Source organism: Alosa sapidissima, chromosome 10 (assembly GCF_018492685.1).
Source record: "Alosa sapidissima isolate fAloSap1 chromosome 10, fAloSap1.pri, whole genome shotgun sequence".
NCBI lineage: Eukaryota > Metazoa > Chordata > Actinopteri > Clupeiformes > Clupeidae > Alosa > Alosa sapidissima.
In genome coordinates, this window is record NC_055966.1 from 28,730,232 (window position 1) to 28,741,924 (window position 11,693).

Below are 11,693 nucleotides of genomic sequence, written 5' to 3' on the forward strand. Positions count from 1 at the left end.
ACTGTATATATAGTCTATGGTTGAAAGGGTCTATAAACAGGGCTATTCTTAAGGCTCTCTTTACCATGTGCCACATGCAGTATGTAATATAACCTTGTATTGTATAACCTAACCTAGTTTCTACGACATTGTGTTTACATGATTTATCGACTTCACATGTGTATGATGAGTCCCTCCCTCAGGGAGGGGGGTCAAACAGGTGCACAAACAGGTGCTGGTGCTTGTTTCTCTCTTCATAGGATGCTCCCTTGGGGGGGGTGGGTGTAGGGAACACTTGGTCCCTTGACAACCAGAGTAACGCAACACACGCACACGCACACACACACACACATTTGTACAAACAGACAGTGTGTGTGTTTAATGTTTTTCCTCCGTTCTCTTTGGTAGGTATTCCAGACCTCAATAAGGAGGACGCCGTGGTGGCAAGTGTGCTGTCTCTGCAGTGGCCCTCCGTACTGCAGACTCAGGAGGACCAATCTCAGACACTTCTCAACTCTGCAGAGGTCCGATCACATGCACTTCAACACACACATACACACACACACACACACACACACGCACTCTCTAGCACACTCTCTAACACACCTACAGCACACCTACAGCATATTTTACAGCCATTGGCATTACCTGAACACATCTTTTACAACATTTTTCTTATATTGCTCAAAGTTAAGTGGGTGAACAGATATCAAGACTATTACTGGCCTTGGGAAATCATGGAGCAGTTACCTCTAGGCCAGTTAGAGCAATTATATACTGGGGTGAGACTGCTCTATAGGAGTTAAGAAAAGATATGGGAGAGGCTGACATATGTTTCCTGTTCACTATCTCTGTTTAGTTCACAGGCCTCAGCAGGGAGGAGGCTTTTGACTCCATTACCCAGAAAGCCAGGGAGATGAAAGCAGGTGGTCACCTGACCAGCTCCAAACTCCGTGATTGGCTGATATCGCGGCAGCGTTACTGGGGCACACCCATTCCTGTCATCCACTGCGGCTCGTGCGGCCCGGTCGCCGTGCCAGAGGAGGAGCTTCCCGTCACTTTGCCCAAAGTCGCCCTCACCGGGAAAGGGGCGTCACCCTTGCAGTCCGCCCAGGAGTGGATCCGCTGCACCTGCCCCAGGTGAGACACCCTACTGCGGGCCGCTCAATGGTGTTTTACGCCCCAGACGTTGTCTTCCAGGCAGCGCTGCCACCGCTGACTTAAAGGCACCTAATCCTAATCCTAACCCCAACCCTAACCCTAACATTAACCCATGCCTAACCCTTCCATGCAGCGCTGCCTCGAAGACAACATTGGGGGCATAAAACACCAAGAAGCCTGTGGGCCTTCTCTAGACCACAGCCTACTGGCTCCCACTCCATTACGGAGTGAACTCCGCTTCGTTGTGGCATTCCCAGCTACCGAGGGCACTCTCATGAAGGGGTAGGGTTTGGTACCACACCGAACTTTGGGATGCCCTCAATGGGACATTGACGTCAGAGTCGTTTTCATTGAAATAACGAACACAGTTAGCATTAGCCTGGCTAGCGCCACCACTTCTCAATGAGACGTGGTCTGGGAACCAAACGTTAATTTTCTCGTATTTGAAAAAAAATGCCCAGATCCGTTTATTGGGTGCCACGGATGTCTATCAAATGCGTCTGTGCATAGCTCATCATTGTCTTGCTTTCCCCCTTGTTCTGTGATTGGTCCCCTATCTCAGGCGAAAATTTGCTCCATGGTCTCCAGGCTGCCTTAGCAGCGTGAATCAAATCGTTCACATTAAAAAACAGCATAAAATATATGTTTTGGATACCCTGGAAAATATAGGATGTTTTCCCCTCTTTACTCCTTTCATCATTACAGTATGTGTATGAAGCTGCGTTTCATGTTTTATTTACATTAACTTTGAAATGTGCTGTCATATGTAGGTCCACACATGTTTATATTGTCCACACATGTTTATAAGGTCCACTTCTTAACGAACTTTCACATTTTACTGCTTATGATGTTAATATCAGTTTGTGATTTGAGTGTGTGAAAGCGTGTGAAACAGCCAGGGCAGGTTCTGGTCTATTTTTTTTTTGGTAATCCGGTCCGTGTGTGTGGGTGTCCTCTCAAAATGTACCTGTCCGATTCCCTTCCAAGGTAGAAGGTCACCGTATCTCACTCCTATATGACGGTTCCACACCATGATTCAGAAGCGGGATTCTTTTGCCCACTTTCTTTACTGACCAATTAAATTGTCTGCACTGCAGTCATCAGACTACTCCTGTTGGGTCTGGATCTGGTAGTGGTTCTTGTTTTGGTTCTGGTAGTTGTTCTTGTTTTTGGTTTTGGTTCTGGTAGTGGTGCTGGCTCTGGTAGTGGTTCTTGTTTTGGTTCTGGTAGTGGTTCTTGTTTTGGTTGTGCTAGTGGTTCTTGTTTTCAGATCTGGTTCTGGTAGTGGTTCTTGTTTAAGCTTTGTTAATGGCTGTGGTAGTGGTTCTGTGTCTGTTCATGGTTGTGGTTCTATTGTTGTTTCTGGTAGTGGTTCTGGTGTTGGTTCTGTGGCCGGTGTAATGGCCCTCTGCATCAGACAGCCCTGCAGACAGCTCATCCCTGGAGGCAGTGGTGGGGATCTGAGGATAATGAAGTCTGTCCAGCCTCCTCTGAAAAATGAGAGACACACACACACAGAGAGAGAGAGAAAGAGAGAGAGAGAAAGAGACAAGCGCACGCACACACACACACACACACATATACACATACAGAGAGAAAGACACAATCTCTCACACACACACGCACACTTTGCTACTGGGCTGTGGGAGTATAAATAGACCTGTGGCTCTCTGAGCATGACATGCAGTTATATAAGAATTAAGTCACTGAAAAACCACCATGATTTGTGGAACTCATAATATGAAACTGCCTCTCTTTTGCCATCCTTCTAGCTTTTAATTATTTCTCCCTCCATCTCTACACCTCCTCTCTTACTCCCTCCATCTCTCTATACCTCCACTCCTACTCCCTCCATCTCTGTACACATTTCCTCTTAGTCCCTTCACCTCTCTACACCTCCTCTCCTACTCCCTCACTTCTTCCCTTTCATTTTTGTTCTCACTACCTTTTCCCCATCTTTTAACTATCTTCCTCTCCCATCCTCTCTGTCCCTCTCACCCTTTCTGTCTGGCGTTCTTCCCCCTTTCTCTTCCCCTCTTTCTCTCTCTCTCTGTCTACCCCTCTCTATCTTTCTTTCTCTTTCTTTCTCCCTTTCTCTCTCTCTTTCTCCCCCTCTCTCTCTTTCTCCCTCTCTCTGTCTCTCTCTTTCTCCCTCCCTCTCTCTCTCTCTCTCTCTCTCTCTCTCTCTCTCTCCCTCCCTCTCTCTGGCCTCCTGCTGTTCTGCTGTGCTGCTGGAGTGTGTAATTGGCAGATCCTGAGGATCATTGAGGATGTCTGATGCTCTTGATTGTGTTAAGCACCCTACTCTCCAAGTCTGGTATGCGTCTCGATCGCTTCCTCCTCCTCCTCCTCCTCTTCATCATCATCATCGTCATTGTGAGAAACCACTATATTAATCAGTCCCCTACACACACAAACACACACAGAAACACATTGATATTCACACACACACACACACACACTCACACACACTCACACTCACAGCTGGTGTTTTATCAGGACATTTCATACAGCCTTCATCCAGTGCTTAACCGGCTCTAGGTGTAGTTTAAGTTTAAAGCATTAAAACAAAATGGCCTATAAATAGCAACAACATCTGAAGAAACAGCCAGTTTTACGTTGATGCTGTGTGTTGTCCAGTTATCCGCTAAAGTTAGCATGCTAACCAACCAGTCCTTATATATATACTCTTTTGATTCCCTCACAGGATCAAAAGAGTATATATACTTATACTCCTGGATTCTCTCTTGTAGTTTACACATACATTAATTTGGCAGACACTTTTATCCACTTACAGCAATAGAGTAGCATTTAAGCTACAGAGCTACAGCAATAGAGTAGCATTTAAGCTACAGAGATACAGAGCTACAGCAATAGAGTAGCATTTAAGCTACAGAGATACAGAGCTACAGCAATAGAGTAGCATTTAAGCTACAGAGCTACAGCAATAGAGTAGCATTTAAGCTACAGAGATACAGCAATAGAGTAGCATTTAAGCTACAGAGATACAGAGATACAGCAATAGAGTAGCATTTAAGCTACAGAGCTACAGCAATAGAGTAGCATTTAAGCTACAGAGATACAGAGATACAGCAATAGAGTAGCACTTAAGCTACAGAGCTACAGCAATAGAGTAGCATTTAAGCTACAGAGATACAGCAATAGAGTAGCATTTAAGCTACAGAGATACAGAGCTACATCAATAGAGTAGCATTTAAGCTACAGAGATACAGAGCTACATCAATAGAGTAGCATTTAAGCTACAGTGCAGAGGACACCATAGCTAGGAATTACCACGGCCTCTGTCATTACTAGTAGTAATACCACTCAGTAGCTCTAACTAGTGGCCTAGTAGGTGCAGTATCTAACACAATGGAAGGGAATGGAAGAGTGCTCTCATGAACAGAATTACATAATTCTATACAAAGCCCCTTGAAGTGATTTGTGAAGAAAGGAAAGGAAAGTCCAAAGCTTTTTGTGTTGCAGCACCAAATCAAGGACACCACAAGGACACCACACTTCAGTGTCCCCATGCTTTCCATGTTTAGTTGTTTTCTTTGATATGAAATGAAATGATGAGATGGATCTGTCTCTCTCTGACGTGCTCTGTAAAACTCCCTTTTCACCTACCCAGAGATCTGTGGTGATCCAACATATCTGTCGTCAATCTCAGCCAAAGATTGTCGCCCTGTAACTCATTCAGCGCCATTCAAATAACAAAACGACTGACGAGAGAGAGAGAGAGAGAGAATGTAAAAGAAAATGAAAGAGAGAAAAGCTGCTCATCTGTTTAGCTGTCCTTTGATACTTTCTAGCTGCTACTACACACACACACACACACACATTCAGCCATATTCAAAGTCACATTCATATTTTGTATTTTGTGCTTATGCTGTATAGTCAGACGCACACTCACACATAAACACACAGTTTGACATAATTGTAGTGTTACACACACTATCATATAGATAGATAGATAGATAGATAGATAGATAGATCGATAGATAGGCAAAGATCAAGGCTTTAAACCGGTTCATGAAACGAAAACCAGAAACTTTTGCCATTTTGCTAGGAACAGAAACGAAACCAGAAACTTTATGATTATTTTATGTTCCGGAACAGAAACGATTTTTTAAAATAGTGGTAACCGGTATTTTTTCTTTTTTTGTTCCTGGGAAAGTTTTGTGTCTTCAGTGAAATGGTGAGGGTCACCACCTGTCATTCAATGAATGCATGGAGAGTGCAGACAGACAGAGCTTGCCACTAGCAGGCAATCAAAAGGCCTATTAAGTCTCCAAATCTCAATGATTTCATTTCACCTGTTTTCTCTTTTTACTAGGCCGTGACGAACATTGTTGGAAAAACCTAGCATTAACATTAAGGCTACAGCTTTAATTTATTTGGATAAACATAATAGTTCTCATTTTGGCATTTAGACAATGGGAAGGCATCCAAGAATCCAATATTACAGTACCCACCAAAAATATACTTTTTTTGTTTGACCAGGAAACTATTTAGGCTAAAGGCTATATGAAGAATCTGGTGCAGCTTGTATAAAGCAGAGGCCTAGTGTTTGTTTGCTGTAGGATAGAGTCTAAAAGACAATATTGTGACTATTAATAGCCATTTTGAAAGCATACGTATATTTTTTTCCGACAGCTGACATGGAACGTTATTAACTGGTTCTGGAACAATATTTTTTTGTTCTAACCGGTTCGGGAACGTCAATTTTAGGGTGGGAACCAAAACCGGAAACGTTAAAATACTGTTTCCGTTCAGAACGAACCAATTGACCAAAATATTTGGTTCAAAGCCCTGAGATAGATAGATAGATAGATAGATAGATAGATAGATACTTTATTGATCCACGATCACTTTCAGACCAGAGCACTATCAGCCCCTGACCCTGACGTCCAGTAGCAGTCCCATAGATTGCAGGAGTGGTGCGATGACCCTGACGTACAGTAGCAGTCCTATAGATTGCAGGCGCTGTGACACAAACCTTCCCTCCTACTTCTGCTCAGTAAAGAAAATGCACAAAAATTCCAGCATCTGGATCCTGACGCAGATCTGTGGCATCATGTTGACGGGAGCGAGATATGGAGACCCACAGAATTCCTCACCGACCTACACTCACACACTCACACACTCCCTCCCTCAGTCACATGTGCGTGTGTAGTATGTCTCTGAACCTAAGTGTGTGCATGTTTCCCTCTGCTTTGCCTAACAGTTTTTCTGAGCTCATCTTTTTTCGGCAGACAGACTCTCTGTAGAGGCCAGGCGAGTGTAGTAGGCCAGACTTCCTGACCAGGCGAGCGTAGTAGTCCAGACTTCCTGTCCAGCTCTCTTGACATGTGGAGCAGTTGCACAGCCACTCTGTGATGCAGTTTTCCACACTTGTCCTTATCTCCCACAGCTGCATTTTCATTTTTACCCCTCAGCTTATAAAATAGCGTGTGGCTTTGAAAGAATTTACCTGCTACACCTTAGGCCTGTTGCTAGGCAACCTCAAAGCACTGTCTCATAACTATGATTTGTTGGGCTGGCTGTGGATGATTGACACATACGGGTGGCCAGTTTGTCTGCCTGGGGAGTGGTATGTACTTAGAGGAGATTTAGGTGGGGGTGCTGTGGGTTGAGGGGACATAATAAAGAAGCCCTACCCATAATGCTCCTCTAACCTTGGTCCATGGTGCCGTTGTACTGTTACACTGCATTTATTTTGAGACGTCTCATCCTAAAAACAAGCAAATTTGTCGGCCAGTGCGTTGAGTAAATTTGGCTTGATAAGACTCCTTAAAATAAGTCAAAGTCTTATTTAATTAAGTCAAAATGATCTTACAAGAGAGCGCTAGATAACTCTTGTCATACTAAAAACAATACCACATAGAAAAAGACAAATTACTGAAAGACAGATTAGCGTTCCAATTCATTAAAAATTGCAGATGCATTCTACTCAGGATACAGCAAACTGGACACTGCCATGTTGTCTGTGGGTCATAAGCTGTATGTCTTAAATGATTGGTCTATCACTGGAGCTGCACCCGTCACAAATAATAGATAAAAACTGATTTTTGTCCCATCAACATCTCTGATCCATTCGGTCATCAGTTTTAGGTCAGTTTATTTGGTTCATGTTATATGGTACAAACATAGTAGCAGTCTTCCCCTCACCTCTTCTCTTCCCCTCACCTCCACTCTTCCACTCACCTCCACTCTTCCACTCACCTCCTTACCTCCCCTCTTCCCCTCTTTCCCTACCCTCCCCTCTTCTCCTCTCCTCCTCTTCCCCTCACCTCCCCTCTTCCCCTCTTCCCCTCACCTCCCCTCTTCCCCTCTTCCCCTCACCTCCCCTCTTCCCCACTTTCCCTACCCTCCCCTCTTCCCCTCACCTCCCCTCTTCCCCACTTTCCCTCACCTCTCCTCTTCCCCTCACCTCTCCTCTTCCCCTCACCTCCCCTCTTCCCCTCACCTCCCCTCTTCCCCTACCCTCCCCTCTTCCCCTCACCTCCCCTCTTCCCCTCACCTCCCCTCTTCCCCTACCCTCCCCTCTTCCCCTCACCTCCCCTCACCTCTCCTCTTCCCCTCACCTCCCCTCACCTCTCCTCTTCCCCTCACCTCTCCTCTTCCCCTCACCTCCCCTCTTCCCCTCACCTCCCCTCTTCCCCTACCCTCCCCTCTTCCCCTCACCTCCCCTCACCTCTCCTCTTCCCCTCACCTCCCCTCACCTCTCCTCTTCCCCTCACCTCTCCTCTTCCCCTCACCTCCCCTCTTCCCCTCACCTCCCCTCTTCCCCTACCCTCCCCTCTTCCCCTCACCTCCCCTCACCTCTCCTCTTCCCCTCACCTCTCCTCTTCCACTCACCTCCCTCCCTCTCTCCCTCTCTCTCCCGACTCTCCTTCCTTCTATTCTAAGCAGCTTCATCAGCAGAACTGTTTATTAGCAGTCCAGTGCAGAATGTTATAACAGCAGTGCTAATGCTTTAAAGTATTAATCTTCTCTGTGTGCGTGCCTGTGTGTGTGTGTGCGTGCCTGTGTGTGTGTGTGTGTGTGTGTGTGTGTGTGTGTGTGTGTGTGTGTGTGTGTGTGTGTGTCTGTATTTGATAGTGTCCTCTTTGTCCTCTGTGCCGTGTCCCACTCAGCTTGTCCATGATCTGTTTGGATTAAAGAGCCCTGAATACACCATTCCAACACACACACACACACACAGCGCGCACAAGAGAGAGAGAGATGTTTACACAAGTACAAACATTCATGCAAATTCAAACACCACATGTGCAGACTCACAAACGCACACACACGCGCGCGCGCGCGCACACACGCTCGCACACACACGTGTGCACAGAGAGAGAAAGAGAATTTTGCACATGTACAAACAATCATGCTAATTTAAACAGCACATGTGCACACACACACACACACACACACACACACACACACACACACACACACACACACACAGCGTGTCAGTGTGCCAGTGTCCCTGTTCCTTGTATCCGAGCAGGCTATCACAAGCGCCGTGGCGCTCTGAATACACCCCCAACCACCACACCACCCCCCCACCAGACGCGGACGCTTGTCCATGGGCAGACTGGCCGGATGGCACACCGCTGGCATTTGGCTCGGCGCTCTCTGTAGACGCTTCCCCAGGACTCCTGCCACGCGCCAGCCAGTCATCATAATTAGCCCTCTGCTCTTTCCGCTGTCTACGCCACTGTTGAGCTGGCATTCAATCATTCCAAACTATTAACTGGGTTTTAACTGTGTGTGTGTGTGTGTGTGTGTGTGTGTGTGTGTGTGTGTGTGTGTGTGTGTGTGTGTGTGTGTGTGTGTGTGTGGGTGTGTGTGTTTTTGTGTGTGTGGGTGTGTGTGTGTGTGTGTGTGCGTGCGTGCGTGGTGTGTGTGTGTCGTGTGTGTGTGTCTGACCAACTCGCGTCCAGTTCTGTTAACTCCAGATGGTAAACATTTCCATGACAACAGTGAAACTCAAAGTGCTGATAATTGGATAACAGTGGTGACTAACGGATATGCCTCCTGTGTGTGTGTGTGTGTGTGTCCTCAGGTGTAAGGGTCCCGCTCAGAGAGAGACTGACACCATGGACACGTTTGTTGACTCCTCTTGGTACTACTTCAGATACACAGACCCTCACAATCAGACCAGGTAAGTGGTGCACACACACACACTTCCACACACTCTGCATCACCCTCAGTCACTCTCCTTCCCTTTCTCTTCTGCCCCCCCCCCTCACACACACACACACACACACACACACACACACACTAATGGTGAGATTACACAATTTATTTGTCTTCCCTGATGGTCTTTAAGGTTTGACCACTCAGACTATGCGGTCATAGAACCAGACATCCTTGTCTTGGTGGGGACATTACAAAACTATGTAGCAAACCATCGTTGTCGTGCGTCGTGTGTCGTCATATTGTCGGCTGTCGTAGGAGATTCCCCCAAACTAGACTTTTGGTCGAGGTGTCGTGAAACGTTGCAGACGATAATAAATTGCTGGTCTTTGAATATATCACGTTACAAGATGCATTCCTTCTTCGCCGTCGTTCCCGACCTTTCATATTCGGGCACGGTGCTGTAATTTTGACGGCTACGACAAAATCGTGGCAAAATGGGTCTGAAATTGCGTAATCTGACCAAGCCATACAATGTGCATGCACACAAACTCTTGATGTGCGTTTCGATTGCGAGTATCGCTCTGCTCTCACACACACACACACACACACACACACACACACACACACACACACACACACACACACACACACACATTCACACTCACACTCACCCTGTGGAGGTTGGTCATTGCCTGCAGTTGAGCTGGTGATATGGAGCTCTTGACAAAAGAGATTAATCTCCCAGCATGCACCGCTTCCCCGCTCCAGTGACCTGCTGCTAAAGCAGCTTTCTCAGAGGCGCTCCCTCTCATCTTACCTTTCTTCATCCCTCTCTCCATCTTTCCTTTTCTTTCTCTTCCAATCTTTCTCTCTCTCTCCCTCCCTCCATCTCCTTCTCCCTCTCCAGCTTTTGAGGAAGCCTATGTTTTTCTTCTAAATCTCTCTCCATTCTTTGTTCTGTATCCCTCTCTCCCTCCCTCCATCTCAGTAACCTCTTTCTCCCTCTCCCACTTTGTCTTATTCCCTTTCTTCATGCAAACTCTTTCTCTCTCTCTCTCTCTCTCTCTCTCTCTCTCTCTCTCTCTCTCTCTCTCTCTCTCTCTCCTGCACCCAGCCTCACTAGTCCCATCCTCTCATCTTCACTATCTTATTTGTACTCTCTCTCTCTCTCTCTCTCTCTCTCTCCTCTCTCTCTCTCTCTCTCTCTCTCTCTCTCTCTCTCTCTCTTCTGCACCCAGCCTCACTAGTCCCATCCTCTCATCTTCACTATCTTATTTGTACTTTCTCTCTCTCTCTCTCTCTCTCTCTCTCTCTCTCTCTCTTCTGCACCCAACCTCACTAGTCCCATTCTCTCCTCTTCACTCTATCTTATTTGTACTTTGGTTCTCTCCTCTGTTCCCAACCTTTTGCTCCCACTTTGCCATCTGAGACGGGAACAAAACCCAATTACCTTGTTTGTATTCCAGTTTATGACGCATGCCTGTGTGTGCTGTCTGCTGCGTGCTCTCCTCCATGCTTGCTGTGTGTACTGCGTTTGTGTTTATGTTTGTGTGTGTGTGTGTATGTGTGTGTGTGCGTGTGCTTGCGTGTGTGTGTGAGTGTATGTTTTTTTTTTACTTTTTGTGTGTCTTTGTGTGTTTTACTTTGTGTGTGGTGTGTGTGTGTGTTCTTTCCCCAACATTCGTGAGTGTGTGAAAGGGATGGACTCTCTGATGAGCAGCTCACTGGGGAGCGGATCTGGGAAGTGGGGCTCAGTCACAGCTGATTGGACATGTCTGTTTTTAAGCCCTCCTGATTGGGCTGCTTGTCTGCACAGCAGGAAGTGACTGGTTTAGCAGGGGGCAGCAGCGTAATCTCCTGCAGACCTGGGCACCGTGGTGCGTCCAGTCAGCCTGCCTGCGTCATGCCCCAAATCTCCCTCTGGCGCACTGGCCAGCAGGGGGTTGACCTGTCCTGCATGCACCGCATATTGCTGTGTCAGAGGAGCGATTTGTCTGCCTTAACCTCATCACGTTTAAGGCAGAACAGGACAGAGCAGTAGCATGGGGACACAGTGTTGCCTCTGAGCACAGCCAGCACCACAGTCATAAAGCAACATTACAGTACACAGTTGTGTAGCCTATTACAGTACACACTTTTAGATGTAGCCTACTGTATGTTTTTATGAGCCACTGCTTTTTGGCATCATCTTCAGGTAAGTGTGATGGGATAAGATCATGTGAAGGTCAGATAAGCGCACCTGTCCTTCCCACTAACCATCCAGCTCATACACACTACAGTTTTGTGCTTCAAGTTGTAGGACTGACTATTGTCAATAATATTGCCAAAAAAGGTAAATTAGTATTTCATCAGGTGCCCCTTACCCATGCCAGTTTGGCTGTTGGTGGCATGAAGAAGGCTTATGCATGCTTATT

General features: G+C 46.5%; 1 protein-coding gene across 2 annotated transcripts in view; it reads left to right on the forward strand.

Moving 5' to 3' along the window:
• Positions 1–11,693, forward strand: part of lars2 (leucyl-tRNA synthetase 2, mitochondrial) — an 80,416-nt gene that overhangs the window by 46,013 nt on the left and 22,710 nt on the right. For both annotated transcript variants that reach the window (XM_042107238.1, XM_042107239.1), the window contains 3 exons: positions 388–503; positions 839–1,119; positions 9,203–9,301. In XM_042107238.1, the coding sequence (XP_041963172.1) occupies positions 388–503; positions 839–1,119; positions 9,203–9,301 (496 nt within the window). The remainder of the gene's footprint in view (positions 1–387; positions 504–838; positions 1,120–9,202; positions 9,302–11,693) is intronic.